Here is a 23,603-nt window from a genome sequence, read left to right on the forward strand (position 1 = left end):
TAATAAAATGTTAGAGTCGGGTTCACAACAGCTCCTCTCTTAAGAGCAGAGAGCAACACACTGACACGTGGGCTGCGTTACAAAACAAAGATAACGGTTACATTATCAACACGCAAAAGCATTGGTCATGAACTCATCAAGCAAAACACTCTTCCTCTGGCCTCCAATTCTCTTATTTCAAATAGAATGGAATAATTAATAGCATAACATAAAATAAGCTGTATTTTGTGGAATACGTCACACTACTAACAATGTTTGTAGTTGTTATTAGGACTGCAGGAGGACATACTAAGGAAGAACAGGAAGTAGTCTGACCTTGTAGGGTTCCCCGAACAGGGGGACAGTCTCCTGATAGAACTCCTTCTCCTGGCGGGCTCCCTGGTTCCTCCGCTCCCACTCTCGGATGCGAAGGAGGTTCCTCTCTTCATTGTAGCTGTGGGGAATCAGACAGACAGACAGACAGACAGGTTTAGAGAGTGTTCACTTAGACCGGTATACAGACTTGAGAAATGTGCGCTTAACTCAGACTTCAGGGTAAATTAAATTATGCACGGATGTTAATGGAAGACAAGTTCAGGAGTAAAAAAAAAATGTGCTTAACACGTCACATAATAAGTTGCATGGACTCACTGTGAGCAATAAGTGTTTTACACTATTTTTGAACGACTACCTCATCTCTGTACTTCACACATACGATTATCTGTAAGGTCCCCTCAGTCGAGCAGTGAATTTCAAAACACAGATTACACCAAAGACCAGGGAGGTTTTCCAATGCTTCGCAAATTAGGGCACCTATTGGTAGATTGGTTAAAAAATAAAAAATAAACAGACATAAAATATCCCTTTGAGCATGGTGACGTTATCAATTAAGCTTTGGATGGTGTATCGATACACCCAGTCACTACAAAGATACAGGCGTCCTTCCTAACTCAGTTGCCGGAAACAGCTCAGGGATTTCATTAGCTAGTTAACATTAGCCTACTACATCTAGCTACATGTTGAACTTCCATCCTTTCAGGACAGGGGCACAATGTATGATTTTATGGTTGGATCAGAATCGCTGTTATAATCATTGGCCAGTACGGAAAATTAAGTAAAACCACAAGTCCAAATCCCCATCTCCATCCATGGCTAATTTATGAGCCAATAAGGGACTTTATTTAACTTGCTAGCTAGCCACCGGAAGACAACAACGAGATGAAACAATTCAAGTTATCATATTATTATTTTTGACCAGACAGCATCAGATAGATGCGCTGTTTCACTCGCTCAGATGCTTTCTCCGCTCTTGCGAATTGAAGGAAAATTATGAAACACTGAGAGACGAAAGATACATGATTATTTTTATTGCCACCAAGGGTCTTTTCACAGTCCCCAAATTCAGAACTAATTCTAGAACGCTTACAGGATTATCTAGAGCCATTAAGTCCATTAACTCCGTTCCATCTCATATTGCTCAAACGAACAGCAAACCTGATTTCAAAACATATAAAGCAACACCTCACAGCACAACGCCTCTCCCCTATTTGACCTAGATAGTTTGTGTGTATGTATTGATGTAGTTCTGTCCTTGAGCTGTTCTTGTCTATTAATGTTCTTGGTAAAATTTTTTGGGGAAGCCTGGCTTCCCTTGGCATCCATGAATACACGCCGCTGACGCCTAACTGGCAGAAAGCGATCATGATTACAGTGGCTTGCGAAAGTATTCACCCCCCTTGACATTTTTCCTATGTTGTTGCCTTACAACCTGGAATTAAAATGGAAAAAAAAATTTGGGGGGGGGTTGTATCATTTGATTTACACTTTAAAGATGCAAAAGAAAAGAAAAAAGTGAAACAAACAAGAAATAAGACAAAAAGTTTTGGTGGGCGGCCCTCTCTTGGTAGGTTTGTTGTGGTGCCTTATTCTTTCAATGTTTTAATAATGGATTTTAAAATGGTGCTCCGTGGGATGTTCAAAGTTGCTGATATTTTCTTTAACCCAACCCTGATCTGTACTTCTCCACAACTTTGTCCCTGACCTGTTTGGAGAGCTCCTTGGTCTTCATGGTGCCGCTTGCTTGGTGGTGCCCCTTGCTTAGTGGTGTTGCAGACTCTGGGACCTTTCAGAACAGGTGTGTATATACACTGAGATCATGTGACACTTAGATTGCACACAGGTGGACTTTATTTAACCTATTATGTGACTTCTGAAGGTAATTGGTTGCACCAGATCTTATTTAGGGGCTTCATAGCAAAAGGGGTGAATACATATGCACGCACCACTTTTCCGTTATTAATTTTTTTGAATTCTTTATAACAAGTTATTTTTTTCCATTTCACGTCACCAATTTGGACTATTTTGTGTATGTCCATTACATGAAATCCAAATAAAAATCAATTGAAATTACAGGTTGTAATGTAACAAAATAGGAAAAACACCAAGGGGGGATGAATACTTTTGCAAGGCATTATTTGCATCAATCCAGTGGCCATTTGTTTTGCAACTCTGCAATCCCATGAGCGCTACAGAAACATCGCTAATAAAATAAATAAAATAATCAAACAACGGTCACTTGAATTAAAAGGGTAACTACATCCAAAACTGTTATTTCTTAGATTTTTCCCAGACCTCAAAAGTGGTCGCCTGGTGTGGTTTAAGCATGGTTGTGGACTTAGAAAAACAACAAAAGTGGATGTTCTATTTAATAAAGTGTGATTTTGCGAGCGAAAACTTGGAAAAACTGGGGGAAATGGAAACCTGAAAAAACAAAAAAACTGAGAAAACAGAATCAGGCCCAAAAAAAAGAAAAAATAATGCTTTTATAGTGCCCTAGAGTCATCCATCACCAACCAGGTGCCTCTAGCGAGTTCCTCAATGAGCTTGACACGCTAATTTCCTGACGATGTCTCTGCGCTTCTTACTGGGGGACTTCCAACATCGGCCTTCGATTAATTTCTCTCAACCTCTTTCTTTCCCCTCCCACCCATAAAGGCAGGCAATAAATACGCTTGACCTCATCTTTACAAGAGACTGCTCCCCTGCTAATCTCACTGCAACCTCCCTCCAGGTCTCCGATCACTACTTTGTTTCCTTTTCTCTCACTCTGCTCCAACCTACCCACTCAGTCCAGATGGTCTCCTCTATCCTATCATCTCTCCCTTCTGCTAAATCCTTCTCCCTTCCCGTCTCCTGATTCTGCCTCTTCGACCCTACTCTCCTCATCCTATGACTCGCACTGTCCCCTTTTCCCCAGGCCGGCTCGGGCCTCCCCTCCTGCTCCGTGGCGGAGTGACTCATCGCGAGCTCACAGAACAGGGCTGCGGGCAGCTGAGCGAAAATTGAGGAAAACTAAACTTCCAGAGGACACATCATCCTTTCACTCCCTCTTCTCTACCCAGATCAAATCAAATTGTATTTGTCACATGCACGTGTTTAGCAGATGTTATAGCGGGTGTAGCGAAATGCTTGTGCTTCTAGCGCCGACAGTGCAGTAATATCTAACAAGTAATATCTAACAATTTCACAACATATACCCAATACACACAAAACTAGTACGGAATGGAATTTACGAAAATATACATATGGACAAGCAATGACAGAGCGGCATGGACTAAGATAATAATAATAATAATAATAATAATAATAATAATAATAATAATAAGCCATTTAGCAGACGCTTTTATCCAAAGCGACTTACAGTCATGCGTGCATACATTTTTGTGTATGGGTGGTCCCGGGGATCGAACCCACTACCTTGGCGTTACAAGCGCCGTGCTCTACCAGCTGAGCTACAGAGGACCACAATACAGTACAGTAGAATATTATAGAATGCGGTATATACATATGAGATGAGTAGTGCAAGATATGTAAACATTATTAAAGTCACTAGTGTTCCATTTCTTAAAGTGGCCAGTGATATCAATAGGCAGCAGCAGCCTCTAATGTGCCAGTGATGGTTATTTAATAGTCTGATGGCCTTGAGATAGAAGCTGTTTTTCATTCTCTCGGTCCCAGCTTTGATGCCCCTGTACTGACCTCGCCTTCTGGATGATAGCAAGGTGAACAGGCAGTGGCTCGGGTGGTTGATGTCCTTGATTATCTTTTTGGCCTTCCTGTGACATTGGGTGCTGTACAGTGGGGAGAACAAGTATTTGATACACTGCCGATTTTGCAGGTTTTCCTACTTACAAAGCATGTAGAGGTCTGTAATTTTTATCATAGGTACACTTCAACTGTGAGAGACGGAATCTAAACCAAAAATCCAGAAAATCACATTGTATGATTTTTAACTAATTATTTTGCATTTTATTGCATGACATAAGTATTTGATCACCTACCAACCAGTAAGAATTCCAGCTCTCACAGACCTGTTAGTTTTTCTTTAAGAAGCCCTCCTGTTCTCCACTCATTACCTGTATTAACTGCACCTGTTTGAACTCGTTACCTGTATAAAAGACACCTGTCCACACACTCAATCAAACAGACTCCAACCTCTCCACAATGGCCAAGACCAGAGAGCTGTGTAAGGACATCAGGGATAAAATTGTAGACCTGCACAAGGCTGGGATGGGCTACAGGACAATAGGCAAGCAGCTTGGTGAGAAGGCAACAACTGTTGGCGCAATTATTAGAAAATGGAAGAAGTTCAAGATGACGGTCAATCACCCTCAGTCTGGGGCTCAATGCAAGATCTCACCTCGTGGGGCATCAATGATCATGAGGAAGGTGAGGGATCAGCCCAGAACTACATGGCAGGACCTGGTCAATGACCTGAAGAGAGCTGGGACCACAGTCTCAAAGAAAACCATTAGTAACACACTACGCCGTCATGGATTAAAATCCTGCAGCGCACGCAAGGTCCCCCTGCTCAAGCCAGCGCATGTCCAGGCCCGTCTGAAGTTTGCCAATGACCATCTGGATGATCCAGAGGAGGAATGGGAGAAGGTCATATGGTCTAATGAGACAAAAATAGAGCTTTTTGGTCTAAACTCCACTCGCCGTGTTTGGAGGAAGAAGAAGGATGAGTACAACCCCAAGAACACCATCCCAACCGTGAAGCATGGAGGTGGAAACATCATTCTTTGGGGATGCTTTTCTGCAAAGGGGACAGGACGACTGCACCGTATTGAGGGGAGGATGGATGGGGCCATGTATCGCGAGATCTTGGCCAACAACCTCCTTCCCTCAGTAAGAGCATTGAAGATGGGTTGTGGCTGGGTCTTCCAGCATGACAACGACCCGAAACACACAGCCAGGGCAACTAAGGAGTGGCTCCGTAAGAAGCATCTCAAGGTCCTGGAGTGGCCTAGCCAGTCTCCAGACCTGAACCCAATAGAAAATCTTTGGGAGGGAGGGAGCTGAAAGTCCGTATTGCCCAGCGACAGCCCCGAAACCTAAAGGATCTGGAGAAGGTCTGTATGGAGGAGTGGGCCAAAATCCCTGCTGCAGTGTGTGCAAACCTGGTCAAGACCTACAGGAAACGTATGATCTCTGTAATTGCAAACAAAGGTTTCTGTATCAAATATTAAGTTCTGCTTTTCTGATGTATCAAATACTTATGTCATGCAATAAAATGCAAATTAATTACTTAAAAATCATACAATGTGATTTTCTGGATTTTTGTTTTAGATTCCGTCTCTCACAGTTGAAGTGTACCTATGATAAAAATTACAGACCTCTACATGCTTTGTAAGTAGGAAAACCTGCAAAAATCAGCAGTGTATCAAATACTTGTTCTCCCCACTGTATGTGTCTTGGAGGGCGGGTAGTTTGCCCGGATAATGCGTTCGGCAGACCGCACCACCCTCTGGAGAGCCCTGCGGTTGCGGGCAGTGCAGTTGTCGTACCAGGTGGTGATACAGTCCGACAGGATGCTCTCAATTGTGCATCTGTAAAAGTTTGTGAGGGTTTTAGGTGCCAAGCCGAATTTCTTCAGCCTCCTGAGGTTGAAGAGGCTTTGTTGCGCCTTCTTCACCACACTGTCTGCGTGGGTGGACCATTTCAGTTTGTCAGTGATGTGTACGCCAAGGAACTTGAAGCTTTCCACCTTCTCTACTGCGGTCCCGTCGATGTGGATAGGGGGGTGCACCCTCTGCTGTTTCCTGAAGTCCACGATAATCTACTTTGTTTTGTTGACGTTGAGTGAGAGGTTATTTTCTGGCACCACACTCCCAGAGCCCTCACCTCCTCCCTGTAGGCGGTCTTGTCATTGTTGGTAATCAAGCCTACTACTGTTGTGTCATCTGCAAACTTGATGATTGAGTTGGAGGCGTGCTTGGCCACGCAGTCATGGGTGAACAGGGAGTACAGGAGGGGGCTGAGCACGCGCCCTTGTGGGGCCCCAGGTTGAGGATCAGCGAAGTGGAGATGTTGTTTCCTACCTTCACCACCTGGGGGCGGCCCATCAGGAAGTCCAGGACCCAGTTGCACAGGGCGGGGTTCAGACCCAGGGCCTCAAGCTTGATGATGAGCTTGGAGGGTACTATGGTGTTGAATGCTGGGCTATAGTCAATGAACAGCATTCTTACATAGGTAATCCTCTTGTCCAGATGGGATAGGGCAGTGTGCAGTGTGATGGCGATTGCATCGTCTGTAGATCTATTGGGGCGGTAAGCAAATTGAAGTGGGTCTAGGGTGACAGGTAAGGTAGAGGTGATATGATCCTTGACTAGTCTCTCAAAGCACTTCATGATGACAGAGGTGAGTGCTACAGGGCGATAGTCATTTAGTTCAGTTACCTTTGCTCTCTTGGGTACAGGAACAATGGTGGCCATCTTGAAGCATGTGGGAACAGCAGACTGGGAAAGGGAGAGATTGAATATGTCCATAAACACACCAGCCAGCTGGTCTGCGCATGCTCTGAGGACGCGGCTAGGGATGCCATCTGGGCCGGCAGCCTTGCGGGGGTTAACATGCTTAAATGTCTTAATCACGTCGGCCACGGAGGCTTAGTAGTGGGCCTCGTCAGTGGCACTGTGTTATCCTCAAAGCGGGTGAAGAATGTGTTTAGCTTGTCTGGAAGCGAGACGTTGGTGTCGGCAACGTGGCTGGTTTTCCTTTTGTAGTCCGTGATTGTCTGTAAACCCTGCCACATATGTCTTGTGTCTGAGCAGTTGAATTGCGACTCCACTGTCTCTATACTGATGTTTTGCCAGTTTAATTGCCTTGTGGAGTGAGTAGCTACACTGTTTGTATTCTGCCATATTCCCAGTCACCTTGCCATGGTTGAATGCGGTGGTTCGCGCTTTCAGATTGGCGCAAATGCTGCCATCTATCCACGGTTTCTGGTTAGGGTAGGTTTTAATTGTCACAGTGGGCACAACATCACCTATACACTTCCTAATAAACTCAGTCACCGTTTCAGTGTTTTCGTCTAAATTATTTTCGCAAGCTACTCGGAACATATCCCAGTCCGCGTGATCAAAACAATCTTGAAGCGTGGATTCCGATTGGTCAGACCAGCGTTGAATAGTCCTTAGCACGGGTATTTCCTGTTTGAGTTTCTGCCTATAGGAAGGGAGGAGCAAGAATGGAGTCGTGGTCAGATTTGCCAAAAGGAGGGCGGGGGAGGGCCTTATAACCATCCCGGAAGTTCGAATAGCAATGGTCGAGGATTTTGGCAGCGCGAGTACAACAGTCGATATGTTGATAGAACTTCGGCAGCCTAGTCCTCAAATTTGCTTTGTTCAAATCCCCGCCTACAATAAATGCAGCCTCAGGATATGTGGTTTCCAGTTTGCATAAAGTCCAGTGAAGTTCCTTGAGGTCCGTCATGGTATCGGCTTGAGGGGGGATATACACGGCCGTGACTGTAACCAAATAACATTTGATTGTGAGGTATTCTTGGTCGGGTGAACAAAAGGACTCGAGTTCCTGTACGTTACTACAATTACACCATGAGTCGTTAATCATGAAACACACACCTCCGCCCTTCTGCTTCCCGGAGAGATATTTATTCCTGTCTGCGCGATGAACTGAGAACCCCTCTGGCTGGACCGATTTCGACAGAATATCCCAAGAGAGCCATGTTTCCGTGAAACAATGTATGTTACAGGCCTTGATGTCTCTCTGGAAAGAAATCCTTGCCCGGAGTTCGTCGATTTTGTTAACCAAAGACTGAACATTAGCAAGTAGTATACTTGGAAGCGGGCCGCTCCGAGTGCCTCTCCTCCGCCGGCGATGTTTTGGGTCAGCCGCTGGAATCAGTTCAGTTGCCCTGGGGAGAGCAAACAAAGGATCTGCTTTGGGAAAGTCGTATTCCTGGTCGTAATGGTGGCGAGTTACCGCCGCTCTGATATCCAAACACTTTCTGAGCTAATAATGTAAAAAATAATACATAAAAAAACTAAATACTGCAAAGTTTCCAAAGAGCTAGTCGCGAGGCCGCCATCTTCGTCGGCGCCAGGTCATGTTGATGGGCATGCCCCTTCGCAATCGTCGCCCTCTCTCTCCCACGACTCTATCCTTTCATCTCTCCCCTCTGCTAAATACTTCTCCCTCCTGTCTCCTGATTCTGCCTCTTCGACCCTACTCTCCTCATCCTATGACTCGCACTGTCCCTTTTCCTCCCAGCCATGGCTTAGTGACTCATTACAAACGTACACAACAGGACTACGGGCCGCTGAACAAAAATGGAGGAAGACTCGAGGACCTATCATCCTTTCTACCTTCTCTTCCTCTGTATCCGCTACTAAAGCCACTTTTTATCACTTCACATTTCAAGCTTCTGCCTCTAACCCTAGGAAACTATTTTCCCACCTCCTCCTCCTTCCTCAATTCTCCACGGAAGACTGTCAACCACTTTGAAAAGAAGGTTTGACGACATCCGCTCCTCATTCACTCAGCCTATTGAGTCCACTTGTCCCACTCACACAGAACTACCCTACTACCTTTCTCCCCCCTCTGTCCAGATGAAATCATATGACGAGTGAGGTCCGGCCACCCGACAACCTGCCCGCTGAACCCAGACCCTCCTCCCTGGAGACCTTCTCCCATTTCTTACTTCCCTCATCAACTCATCCCTGACTACTGGCTGCGTCCCCTCTGACTTCAAAATGGCCAGAGTCGCTCCCCTCCTCAAGAAACCAACACTCAACTCCTCTGACGTCAAAAACTACAGACCGGTCTCCCTTCTTTCTTTTCTTTCCAAAACAGTTGAGCGTGCAGTCTCTGAACAGCTCTCTCGACATCTCTCTCAGAACGATCTTCTTGACCCTAACGAGTCAAGCTTCAAGACGGTTCAATCAACGGAGACTGCTCTTCTCTGTGTCACAGAGGCTCTCCGGACTGCCAAAGCTGACTCGCTCTCCCCTCATCCTCCTAGATCCATCCACTGCCTTCGACACCTTGAACCATCAGATCCTCTTCTCATGGATGGGCGTCACAGGTTCTGCACACTCTTGGATTGCATCCTACCTGGCATGCCTCTCCTACCAGGTGACGTGGAGAGGATCCACGTACTCGCACTATTGGTGTCCCTCAGGGCTCGGTTCTAGGCCCTCTCCTCTTTATACACCAAGTTACTCGACTCCGTCATTTCCTCACATGATCTCTCCCATCATTGCTATGCGGATGGCACTCTACTTTTCTCCTCCCCCCACCCCCCCTTCTGACACCCAGGTGGCAACACGCATCTCTGCGTGCCTGGCAGATAGGTCCTAATCCAGGCACTGTCATCTCCCATCTGGACTACTGCAACCTGATGTTGGCTGGGCTCCCTGCTTGTGCCATCAACCCCTGCAACTTATCCAGAACGCTGCAACCCGTCTAGTGTTCAACCTTCCCAAGTTCTCCCATGTCACCCCGTTCCTCCGCACACTCCACTGGCTTCCAGTCGAAGCTTGCATCCACTACAAGACCATAGTACTTGCCTATGGAGCAGCAAGAGGAACTGCCCCTCCCTACCTTCTGGATATGATCAAACGTTACACCCCACCAGAGTACTCCGTTCTGCCACCTCTGGTCTCTTGGCCCTCCCACCCCTACGGGAGCTCCCGCGCTCAGCCCAGGCAAAGCGCTTCTCTGTCCTGGCACCCCAATGGTAGAACCAGCTTCCCCCTGAAGCTAGGACAGCGGAGTCCCTGCCCATCTTCCAAAAACCTACCTCTTCAAAGAGTATTCGCTCCAGCGTCTGCTAAATGACTAAAATGTTTTTAAAAATCTAATTATATGTTTATAAAAACGTGTATCCGTAGGCTGCCACTCAAAAAAATTACAAATAAAATACATACAGCGTTTAAGTGATAATAAATTCTGTATAAACAGGAAAACGAAACAGAAGTTTCTCATTCCCCCAACCCCACCCAGCCAACATGTCTCCATCCAAAGTCTTCTAATAGTAACTGTATCCAATGGCGAAATGGGAGAGAGTGAGGTGATCTAAGAGCCAACATCTTTTTTTGCAGCAGTGCTGCCTGCCAGCAGTAATAGTATCTGATTGATTGAAAGATTCAAGGAGCTATCATCGTTAAGTAACATAATAGATGCAAAGCATTGAATATTTATATTCATGCACTTTGCAATGAATGTTGTAACTTTGCCGCAGAAGCATTTAACTCCCACATCTTATGGAGGAATGTGCCTACCTGATTTAGAGGACAGTGAACAGTTGGGGCCAATTTTATCATACAACGTTTCCTTGGTATTAAATACAGTCTGCACAAACTTAAAATGTATAAATTCAGATTACGGGATGCCAAGGTCATATTTTTCCATATTCTGTTTCAGTTAAAAGGGTTATTCCGATTTAAATTAGATCTGTGGACCATACTTTTTTAATGGCTAGTTCAGAATAAGAGCTTTCCAAAAGTAGTTTATAGATTTTAGAGATCAGTCCTTTCGAGAGCCCAGATTTGTTTTGAAATCTCATCATTGGATGGTTCGGTAGATGGGTTTCCCAAAGGGACTCCATAGGCCAGCATAGCTCACCTAAGTTGTAAATATAGAAATAAGGATTTGCCGGGTAATGTACATGTACTGGATCCTGTACTTCCTGACAGGACGCCCCCAGGTGGTGAGGGTAGGTAACAACACATCCGCCACGCTGACGCGCAACAAGGGGCCCCTCAGTGGTGCGTGCTTAGTCCCCTCTGTACTGCCTGTTCACCCACGACTGCATGCCCGTGCACGACTCCAACACCATCATTAAGTTTGCTGTCGACACAACGGTGGTAGGCCTGATCACCGACAACCCATGTTCCCTCTAATTTATTTCCGCCACTGAGCAAATTTCAGGTCTGCTGAGCGCAAACTTGAATGTTGTGAAAATGATGTGCGACTTCCAGCGCGAGAACACTGAACACTGATGCTGTACCCGCTTTAAGTTACCGTTTAACGGTGGCCATGTAGGCTACTGTGGCTATTTGATCATAATGTAGGACTACCAGAGTGGCCTACCATCAAAAACAAAAAAATGCATCCCACAACATTTTAACATGGAAAAAGCTGTTCTATCATTCAGCCTACAGTAGCTACCAATGTGTGGTGTTCAATGTAGGCCATTCCATGAAAAACAAAAATAACATGCAGGGCTTGACATTAACCTTTGTATCCACGTCCTTCAGACAAGGTGACTGAAAATGTTGTGATGATTGATGCCAGAAACTTACTTTACAAAATAAAATGCATTATTATTCCCATACCATTATTACAGAGAATCAGACAAATTATGCTACCCTCTGCCTATTGGCTACTTAGCTTATTCAAGCCTGTCTCAAAATACAACACTGCCCCTTTAAGACAACAAAAAAAAGCTCTTTACCTGATTCGCTTTTCAAAGAGGTCTAGAAATGTACACGTTTTGTGCTCCTGTAGGAAGTAATCACTCCACTATTGCTAACTACAAATGATCAATAACTGGAATAATAACTCACTAACTAGCAAAGGATATGAACAACATGTGCACAAGTGGCTACATGCAGCTCTCGCTTTGATCTCAAAACAAGCTCATCTACTCACGACCGCTCATGTTGTAAACACGGTCCAGTTCAAAGTAAATAGCAGAGATCCATATATGGCAATGGTCTATTTGCATATAGGCCTACCGCAGCTCTGATTGTTTACGCCGCACCGGTCTGTGTAGAGTACGGAGGGAGTAGAATGTCAATGCAATAGAATCCTACTCCGATGTGTTCTGCCTACAACAAAATCTCTTGCATAATTAATTTTGTTTCTGTATGTTGCATCGAAAGTGGATAATATTGCATTGATTCGATCACAATTGCCACAGTAAAAAGAGAAAGGTTGATAGTGTTAACAGGGAAAACTCTAGAACAGTGGTCACCAACCTTTGAGTCAAGATCACGGAGTCAAAACGCAAGCCGAGATCTACCGCAATTATTTTAAAAATTACGACTTAAAAAAAAAAAAACGTAAGCCTATGCAACATTAACCAATTAAAAACAATACTGTAGCAATGAGGTTTGTGCAGCAAGCTATAGGCTCAATACCTTCTTGACAATATAGTTTATATTTGAGAATCTTCAAATAGCCACCCTTTGCATTGATGACAGCTTTGCACACTCTTGGCATTCTCTCAACCAGCTTCACCTGGAATGCTTTTCCAACAGTCTTGAAGGAGTTCCCACAAATGCTTAGCACTTGTTGGCTGCTTTTCCTTCACTCTGCCGTCCGACTCATCCCAAACCATCTCAATTGGGTTGAGGTCGGGGGATTGTGGAGGCACTCCATCACTTTCCTTCTTGGTCAAATAGCCCTTACACAGCCTGGAGGTGTGATGGGTCATTGTCCTGTTGAAAAACAAACGATAGTCCCTCTAAGCCCAAACCAGACAGGATGGCGTATCGCTACAGAATGCTTAGGTAGCCATGCTGGTTCAGTGTGCCTTGAATTCTACATAAATCACAGACAGTGTCACCAGAAAAGCACCCTCACACCATAACACCACCTCCATGTTTTACGGTGGGAACTAGACATGCAGAGATCATCCGTTCACCCACACCGCGTCTCAGAAAGACACAGCAGTTGGAACCAAACATCTCAAATTTGGACTCCAGACCAAAGGACAAATTTCCAATGGTCTAATGTCCATTGCTTGTGGTTCTTGGCCCAAGCAGGTCTCTTCTTATTGATGTCCTTTAGTAGTGGTTTATTTGCAGCAATTCGACCATGAAGGCCTGGTTCACACAGTCCCCTCTTAAAGTTGATGTTGAGATGTGTCTGTGTCTTGAACTCTGCAAAGCATTTATTTGGAATGCAATTTCTGAGGCTGGTAACTCTAATGAACTTAACCTCTGCAGCAGAGGTAACTCTTGGTATTCCATTCCTGTGGCGGTCCTCATGAGAGCCAGTTTCATCATAGCGTTTGATGGTTTTTGCGACTGCACTTGAAGAAACTTTAAAAGTTATTGAAATGTTCCATATTGACTGACCTTCATGTCTTAAAAGTAATGATGGACTGTTGTTTTCTCTTTGCTTATTTGAGCCGTCTGTTACCAAATAGGGCTATCTTCTGTATACCCCCCTACCTTGTCACAACACAACTGATTGAATCAAACGCATTAAGGAGGAAAGAAATTCCACAAAAAAACTTTTAACAAGGCAGGGGGGTATACTGTTAATTGAAATGCATTCCAGGTGACTACCTCATGAAGCTGGTTGAGATAATGCCAAGAGTGTGCAAAGCTGTCATCAAGGCAAAGGGTGGCTATTTGAAGAATCTCAAAAATAAAATATATTTTGATTTGTTTAACACTTTTGGTTACTACATGATTCCATGTGTTATTTCATAGTTTTGATGTCTTCACTATTATTCTACAACGTAGAAAATAGTAAAAATAAAGAAAAACCCTTGAATGAGTAAATGTATCCAAACTTTTGACTGGTAGTGTAAGTATTCAGACCCTTTACTCAGTATTTTGTTGAAGCACCTTTAGCAGCAATTACAGCCTCGAGTCTTCTTGGGTATGACGCTACAAGCTTGGAACACCTGTATTTGGGGAGTTTCTCCCATTCTTCTTTGCAGATCCTCTCAAGCTCTGTCATATTGGATGGGGAGCATCGCTGCACAGCTATTTCCAGATCTCTCCAGAGATGTTCGATCAGGTTAAAGTCCGGGCTCTGGCTGGGCCACTCAAGGACATTCAGAAACTTGTCTCGAAGCCACTCCTGCGTTCTCTTGGCTGTGTGCTTAGGGTCATTGTCCTGTTGGAAGGTGAACCTTTACCCCAGTTTGAGGTCCTGAGAGCTCTGGAGCAGGTTTTCATCAAGGATCTCTCTGTACTTTGCTCCGTTCATCTTTCCCTCAATCCTGACTAATCTCCCAGTCCCTACCACTGAAAAACATCCCCACAGCATGATGCTGCTAACACCTTGCTTCACCGTAGGGATGGTGCCAGGTTTCTTCCAGACGTGACGCTTGGCATTCAGGCCAAAGAGTTCAATCTTGGTTTCATCAGACCAGACAATCTTGTTTCTCATGGTCAGAGTCTTTAGGTGCCTTTTGGCAAACTCCAAGCGGGCTGTCATGTGCCTTTTTACTGAGGAGTGGCTTCCGTCTGGCCAATCTACTGTAAAGGCCTGATTTGGTGGAGTGCTGCAGAGATGGTTGTCTTTCTGGAAGGTTCTCCCATCTCCACAGAGGAACTCTGGAGCTCTGTCAGAGTGACCATCGGGTTCTTGGTCACCTCCCTGACCAAGGCCATTCTCCCCCGATTGCTCAGTTTGGCTGGGTGGCCAGCTCTAGGAAGAGTCTTGGTGGTTCCAAACTTCTTCCACTTAAGAATGATGGAGGCCACTGTGTTCTTGGGGACCTTCAATGCTGCAGAAATGTTTTGGTACCCTTTCCCCAGATCTGTGCCTCGACACAATCCTGTCTCTGAGCTCTACGGACAATTCCTTCGACCTCATGGCTTGGTTTATGCTCTGTCAACTGTGGGACCTTATAAATACAGGTGTGTGCCTTTCCATCAATTTTTTATTTGCAAAAAAATCTAAAAACCTATTTTAGCTTTGTCATTATGGGGTATTGTGTGTAGATAGATGAGGAAAAACATTTATTTTATCCATTTTAGAATAAAGCTGTAACATAACAAAATGTGGAAAAAGGGAAGGGGTCTGAATACTTTCCAAATGCACTGTGTACTGATGCTACCGTTTACTATCGGTCACTTTATTCCTAGTTATACCAGTATGTTTACTGAACAAAAAATATAAACACAACATGTAAAGTGTTGGTCCCATGTTTCATGAGCTGAAATAAAACATCCCAGAAATGTTCCATATGCACAAAAAGCTTATTTCTCTCAAATTATGTGCACAGTTTGTGAGCATTTCTCCTTTGCCAAGATAATCCATCCACCTGAAAGGTGTGGCATATGAAGAAGCTGATTAAACAGCATGATCATTACACAGGTGCGCCTTGTGCTGGGGACAATAAAAGGCCAGTAAAATGTGCAGTTGTCTCACAACACAATGCCACATATGTCTCAAGTTAAGGTTCAGTATACATACATCTACCTCAATGACCTTGTACCCCTGCACATCGACTCGCTACTCGTACCCCTTGTAGACTGGTACCTTGGGTACATAGCCAAGTTATTGTTACTCAGTGTGCATCTATTATTACTTCATGTTTAACTTTCCTATTATTTCTCTATTTTCTCTCTCTCTCTCTCTGCATTGTGGGTAAGGGCCCGTCAGTAAGCATTTCACTGTTAGTCGACACCTGTTGTTTACGAAGCATGTGACAAATACAATTTTATTTTATTTGTATCTTTCAAATCTTGGAATGTTCTCAAACCCATTACTGTCCATGATGTCGGCAAGGGTACGGATTCCACATTTTGACCATTGGGGGGCGTGCAAAAGTCTGCCCTCCAGATCGCAAGACGGGCATGCCATTTTGATTCCCATGTGATGTTATTTACAGGTGTAAATCATTTACTGCCACTGTAGTAAAGCTGCCTGCCACAGTGATGGTCTGTGGGGTGAGGTACACTAACCCCTAGGTCCCCTTAAAACGGATTATCACCCTCCTCACCCCACCTCATCTTACATCTATGCTTCCTGTCTCCGCTTCCAGGCACAAGAACACACCAGTCTGATAAAGGCCTAGAAGGATCATTCGTGAAGCGAGGCCGACTTCTAAATCCATCCGGCCCATAGGTGTAGCTTATGTGTAGTGCCTGGCTTTTTAGAAGGGGATGCAAGAATTAGCCTTTATCCTAAATGTAGGCCTATAGCACAACAATGTATGCATGAAATCATTCAAATGCATAACTGCATACTGTGACCTACAGTAGGCCTAGCTTAGGCCTACAGGCAGACCTTCGGCAGGCGTCTGCACAGAAATTCCTTCGAACCACAGAAGTGGGATGATGGCAGGCTTTTAAGGTTTTATAGGAGGCGCAGGGCTGTCTGTAGTTAGCAAAGTAGAAGCAACACGTAGCATACTAGCCTCCACTAAAGAGAAGGGCTGTGTGATGAGTGGGGGAGGGGAATGATACAGAGACTCCTTCCCCTGCAGTGGGGAAAGGTCAACATGTGGTTCACCCTGTATCATTAATCACAATCCACTGACTCTAGTATACATTGAAGGAGGTGAAAAGATATTCAGCCACTGATTGTAAACACAATGGAAGTTAAGTTTGAGTCAAGATGGCTTTTTAAAATTTGCCTAATATCCTTATTCCACCTTGGTTGGTAAGCAAGGTGCGACAGCATTTATTTTTCTCTAGTCTAGATTCGAAGGGACTACGGAGTTGATATCTAAGCCCAAATAGCTACATTCTTTATATAAAAATGGGCCATTTCTCCTGTGCTACACCTTAAGGTGTAGCTTCATGAGCTGACCCTTTATCCCTCGACATCAGCTGGTGCAATAGTTTCTCCCAGTAGTAGACATGGGTAGGATTCAATGGAGACCGAATTAACTTTCATCAACAGAAAACACAGGTGTGTGTCTGCGATGCTGCATGCATGGGATGTGAGGGCCAGTGCTCAATAGAAGGGCGTGACAGCAGGGCACAATTAACTTGCATTATTTGCCTTATTAGGCCAATCAATCTACGTCTAAGACTATTATGGCTTTATGCAGAGACAGACAGTATGGGGAGGTTTTTTAGACAAAGGACTATCAGCAGCTATAGATGGGTTATCAACAATAAACAGGACACATTCATATGTGAATGAGACACTCCTGTTCTCTAGTCAGTGTTGTCGAACCACTACGTGACTAAGACTCACTTGCTATTCATCTCAAGCCTGATATTCAAAGTTGTTGAGTAGCTTCAAAGATTTCTAGAAAGGTACATTGAATGGGCACAAGGTCAACTCGCATTCCTTCCTTTCTTTCCCCCTGAGTTTGGGGAAATGGGATTTATTGCAAATCAAACAAGTTAGAAAAAAGTTTAGATTTGAGACCTCTAAAAAGGCAATCAGCTGTTCGTGCGCGGTGGTTAGCTATTCGTCATATTCAATCCTGCTGGTTAGCAAGTCAACAATAATAAGGAATGATTGAAAGTACACTAGTAGCTAGTTCTTCTGAACAAAGTTAAACTACGGTTAACGTTACATATCAGTATCAGGTTAAAACGCAAAAGCTCGTTATAACAGCCTGCGAACTGCTAAATAAGAGCTAGTTAGGCATCCCACTAACACGTTATTTCCATCTGACACTGCCTGGTTGGCTAAGAGTTAGTGAATTATCAAACTTCTGACTTGCCAATTAAATGCCTAGCAGCTAAATTCGTGTGTAACGTTTGCTAACTAGCTAGTTAAACTCGCAGGACCACACATTACATAAATGGGCAGTTATTTTATTATCCAAAATGTTGTTAGCTAGCAAACTATCTACACTTATTTTAAACACGATGGAATTGTTTTTAAAATTAGCTAACTAATGTTAGTAGCTAGCGCACAACCTCATCGGCTATCTAAAAATACACTGACATCGTCGATCAGCTGGTTAGCAGCGGCACCAGCTTGCTACCTAAATCACACCACAGCTGTGGGAGTGAGCAGGCTACTTCCAGCTGATTCCACCTTCTTCGGCTTGGATGGCTACGCTAGCTGCGTTACCATACAGTTTTATTACGTTTAAACGGCAAATAACTTTGCCAAACTCCGTTTGTTACAACACGCTTCTAGCGATATCCAAACTTAGTTATCAAAGTAACAAGCCAAACTCAACTTTTGGACTAGAGTCTCTTAGCTAGCTATGGCTATGCTGTGTCAACTGATTGAGCTAGCTAAAGCTAACGTTATCGTTCTCTGCTTACCTTGAGCGAGCTGCCATGGTGCGCCTCAAAAAACAAATTGCAAGTTGCTTGCCATGTGTTTCTGACAATCCGTAATTGGATAATCTCCCCTCTTGATTACATTGTTTACCTGTCAAATGCCATCTAAATCTTTACATAAAATAACTGTCTATAAATTGTTCTTTCATAGTTCTCTGCTAGTAACTGTGCGTGTAGATCTTGGTCTCAGCGCATACTGGGTTCTTCTATTTCATGCAGTCATCCGGGGGACGCAGTGGAGTCTGATTCGATAGCTTTTGTATCTAAACAGAAAAGCAACGAGCAATAAACACGTAACGACTGTTCATATGTTCTACTTATATCCAACTAGTTTTTTTTTAGATGTATATTATAGAATGTGTTTTTTTCTGTCGCGTTTTTCAATTGTCAACTTTAAAAACAAAGTTTGCACAGTTCCCCCTGCACGTAGGAAATAGTACAGCCACACCATTCCTATTATGGACATGTTATTATTCTCTCTGAATCGCCACCTAAACTATTGCCAGGGATAGCATCAAAAGTTTGATTGTATATCTGAACTGAACATGTCATTAGACACCACAGGCTTCCGCTGGATACAGAATCATACTGAAAGAGTTCATCTTAATTTCCCCCAGTTAAGTTATAATTGCTGATATATTTTATGATTATGTGGATATTTAAAATAGGCCTTGCTATAAATGAATCTAAGTTATTGATAAATGTGAAGAATCTATCTGATAATGGCATCCCATAGATCCTGAACAACATTCCAATAGTAGGTCTCTATAAATTGTATTTTCCTAGGGACACTCCTTGAATTGAATAGAGTGATATGAAAAACAAGTGCAATGGAGCCTTAATGGGTAGGCCTATAGTTCATACTGTGTAGCAGGAGAGAACGAATGCCCCCTCTCATTGAAGCCACGGAAGTTCAAGGCCGAACGCGGTACTGCAGTATTGTTTGCAGAAAACAGGATCCCCCATTATAGACATGTTGATTGTCTAGTGACAAAACAGAGCGTGCGCAACTATAGGGGCATTTTAGATTGTTTTTTACATTTACATTTGAGTCATTTAGCAGACGCTCTTATCCAGAGTGACTTACAGGAGCAATTAGTGTTAAGTGCCTTCCCCAAGGCACATGGACAGATTTTTCATGTAGTCGACTTCGAGAATTCAAACCAGCAACCTTTCAGTTACTGGCCCAACTTCTTAACCGCTAGGCTACCTGCCAACATGTAAGCTATATTTTGTCACTAATGTTTATTGAGAATATAAATACATTTGCACAATGAGCGCTTGTCTCTCAAATACATTGTTACAGTTGTTGGTTAGCTAGCTAGTGAATTTGAGCTATATTAGCTTTGAAATGAAATCTGTCAAAACACCTCAAAACAAGACATGGTATCAAGAACAAGATTAAACAAGCCACTTAAGATTCCCCACATGGCAGTTTCTTGTCATTCTTACTAACAATCTGGCCATCCAGAATCACAACAACATACTTCTTCCCCATGGACGAGCGCACATCGTTTTTCGTAATGTTGCCAGCTAACCCATCTATAGTGAATGGACAAATGGCAATCTTCGTGGTAAATCATTGTATAAATACAAAACAAATTCCAAGGCAATCATAGTACCAATAATTGCTTCTAATACACCAGATGTACAGTACCAGTCAAAAGTTTGGACACACCTACTCGTTCAAGGGTCTTTCTTATTTTTTTACTATTTTCTACATTGTAGAATAATAGTGAAGACATCAAAACTATGAAAAAACACATGGAATCATGTAGTAACCAAAAAAAAGTGTTAAACAAATCAAAATATATTTTAGATTCTTCAAAGTAGCCACCCTTTGCCTTGATAACAGCTTTGCACACTCATTAGTAAAAATAAAGAAAAACCCTTGAATGAGTAGGAGTGTCCAAACTTTTGACTGGTACTGTACATCTGGTGTATTAGAAGCTGGTTGAGAGAATGCCAAGAGTGTGCAAAGCTGTCATCAAGGCAATGGGTGGCTACTTTGAAGAATCTAAAATATAAAATATATTTTGATTTCTTTAACACTTTTTTGGTTACTACATGATTCCATATGTGTTATTTCATAGTTTTGATGTCTTCACTATTATTCTACAATGTAGAAAATAGTAAACATAAAGAAAAACCATTGAATGAGTAGGTATGTCCAAACGTTTGACTGGTACTGTATGTCCTTGAACCGATTATTTTAAAATCACACACAGAAGAAGTTAAACTGATCATTTAGATGCTGTACCCCGGGCCGGCCTTCCACTTGAGTTACTCAATTTTTCATCCGCTGAGTTGACAAATAAAAACAACTGATCCGACTGTTGTACTTGACATTACAGCGTCCATTTGTCACTTGGCTCTAAACCTTGAAAGTAAGTCTTTTAAAAACACATACTAGATTCGTATCAGTTATTCCACAATTACCAGTTCACCACAGCTGAGAAAGAGAGCCTCACCAAAAATGTATGTTCAAATGTAACCTATGAACTCACTGTATTGTATGTGTAACTACCACGGACACTGATTGATCTGTGATTGGAGACAGTAAATCCTCATTGCTCAGGTAAAAAATCATTTGAAAGGCAACTATACTGTATGCTGTATTAGCCTGGCTCTTACCTAACCTGATGTGAATGAAGCACCGTGTTTAGATTCTACTGGATGTCTCTCTGGCTGACAACACGTGCACTGCTTTTTTTTTTCATAGCTAGGGCTGTTGTGGTCATGTGATCAGGTCAGGCTTCTCTGTTGAAAGCTCTTAAGCCCTTTCTCTCCTCACCTCCACCATGGTGGAGACACAGAAAATCCCCAGGTCTTTGAGGCTGGAGCCAGTAGGCTACATAAGTGCATGGCGCTGTAGTGTAGTGGCAGCCTGACCCACACAGAGACAGACATAGACAGACAGACCAGACTGTAGTAGGCTATCCTATCTATCACCCTAACCAATCTGTTTAGAGCTGGAGCCAGAGACAGGACACACATCCAACCTGTCTGTTGGGAGAAGCTGTGACACTACTGTGTCACTGAGCGGACCAGCAGCCATTAAATGAATCACTGGGCCATTAGCCAGCCAACTGCTCTTTAAAAAAAAGTTTTGTTAGATGCAACAGAATGTTGTGTAAGATTGTTTTATGGCAGTTATTTGAACTACACTGAACAAAAATATAAACACAACGTGTAAAGTGTTGGTCCCTTGTTTCATGAGCTGAAATAAAATAACCCAGAAATTGTCCATGTGCACAAAAAGCTTATTTCTCTCAAATTTGGGGAATAAATTGGTTTACATCCCTGTTAGTGAGCATTTCTCCTTTGCCAAGATAATCCATCCACCTGACAGGTGTGGCATATCAAGAAGCTGATTAAAAAGCATGATAATTACACAGGTGCACCTTGTGCTGGGGACAATAAAAGGCCACTCTAAAATGTACAGTTTTGTCACACAACACAATGCCACAGATGTCTCAAGTTTTGAGGGAGCGTGCAATTGGCATACTGACTGCAGAATGTCCACCAGAGCTGTTGCCAGAGAATTGAATGTTAATTTCTTTACCATAAGCCGCCTCCAATGTCGTTTTAGAGAATTTGCCAGTATGTCCAACCGGCCTCACAACCGCAGACCACGTTTAAGGCGTCGTGTGGGCGAGCGGTTTGCTGAAGTCAACGTTGTGAATAGAGTGCCCCATGGTGGCGTTGGGGTCATGGTATGGGCAGGCATAAGCTACGGACAATGAACACAATTGTGTTTTATCAATGGCAATTTGAATCCACAGAGATACCGTGACAAGATCCTGAGGCCCATTGTCATGCCATTCATACGCCGCCATCACCTCATGTTTCAGCATGATAATGCACAGCCCCATGTCGCAAGGATCTGTACACAATTCCTGAAAGCTGAAAATGTCCCAGTTCTTCATTGGCCTGCATACTCACCAGACATGTCACCCATTGAGCATGTTTGGGGTGCTCTGGATTGACGTGTATGACAGCGTGTTTCAGTTCCCGCCCATATCCAGCAACTTCGAACAGCCAATGAAGAGGAGCGGGACAACATTCCACAGGCCACAATCAACAGCCTGATCAACTCCATTTATTTTAATTTGTAAAAAAAAATGTATTTCACCTTTATTTAACCAGGTAGGCCAGTTGTGAACAAGTTCTCATTTACAACTGCGACCTGGCCAAGATAAAGCAAAGCAGTGCGATAAAAACAACAACAACACAGAGTTACATATGGGATAAACAAAAACGTACAGTCAATAACACAATGTTGTTTTTGGTGGACGGTTGTTGTGTTTGGTCCTGTGTTCTCCCTGGCGTCCTTTCCCCCTTGCGCCAGGTGTGGGATGCAGGCGCGCGCTCGGCCCCTATCCTCCGCAATCAGCCATGTGGAGTGCGTTTTTGTGTTTGGAAAAGTCTGGCGTTAAGTGAGTGAGAGGGGAAATGGTTGCATATCCCAGAACCAACGGGTGTCTATGAGCAGGGGTTGTGAGAAGGAGCGTTCAATTTTGTGTAGATGAGGGATATACATTTTTAAATATAGTATACAATCTATTTTTTTATTGTCCTATCATGATGGAACGATCCCCAACCCTATATCCTGGATTACCCACCTGAGCGACCCATACACCAAAGAGAAGTTCCCATCTGTTTTATGGACCTGCTGTGAATTGCCTATAGGCAGCCTAAACAGAGAAATACATGCGGTCAGAGACCTACTAGAGCAGCACCGCCCCCTCAAGATTCTGAGCCTGCCTGGCAGGGTTGGTCCGACAAAGCCAGAGCCCCCGATGGAGGAGCATAATATACAAGGACATTCTCAAAGCTGCTAATGAGAACCTTGACGACCTTGTACCTAGCCGGTGGGGGATTCCGGTGGGGTACCCCCACCCAGGTAGTGGCAGTGCTGGCAACACTGGCTGCAGTAACCCATGGGGAGGGGGGTCACACTCGGACAATCAGAGAGGGGGCTTACTATTGTGGCCCAAGTGGCACAAAAATAATCAAAGGTATGACTGCACGGAGATGCTTGGGGAAAATGGTTACAAAGGGGGACCAGAGTGTTTGTGTCTCAGGTGAAGAGGGTGGATCTGATCTCCATCACCTAGGACTTAACATAGATTAAATAGATTAATCAAATCTCACATTGTTGTTCACTTTTGAATCGCAGTGGTTGTTTGCTGAAGTGGTAGTTGCTTGTTAAAAATGTAATGTAATACAATGGCAATTAGGGTTATAGGTTAAAATCCTACGCATGAATGCCGACATTATTACGCACATTAATTGATAATGATGGAAAATAAGATATGCAAGACATTTGAATGTATATTTTTTAAATAGCTATTGAGGTGAGAA

At 43.6% G+C, this 23,603-nt stretch overlaps 1 protein-coding gene across 2 annotated transcripts in view; it reads right to left on the reverse strand.

Annotated features, from left to right (window-relative positions):
* The window catches only part of LOC121573394 (AF4/FMR2 family member 1), a 93,061-nt gene extending 73,727 nt beyond the window's left edge, over positions 1–19,334 (reverse strand). For both annotated transcript variants that reach the window (XM_041885334.2, XM_041885333.2), the window contains exons 1-2: positions 18,219–19,334; positions 316–433 (exon numbers count right to left, since the gene is read on the reverse strand). In XM_041885334.2, coding sequence (XP_041741268.2) covers positions 316–433; positions 18,219–18,235 — 135 coding nt within the window. In that variant the 5' untranslated portion in view covers positions 18,236–19,334. The remainder of the gene's footprint in view (positions 1–315; positions 434–18,218) is intronic.
* Between the last annotated feature and the right edge of the window lie 4,269 nt (positions 19,335–23,603).

The sequence above is a fragment of the Coregonus clupeaformis genome, chromosome 9 (genome assembly GCF_020615455.1).
Source record: "Coregonus clupeaformis isolate EN_2021a chromosome 9, ASM2061545v1, whole genome shotgun sequence".
NCBI classification, from domain to species: Eukaryota; Metazoa; Chordata; class Actinopteri; order Salmoniformes; family Salmonidae; genus Coregonus; species Coregonus clupeaformis.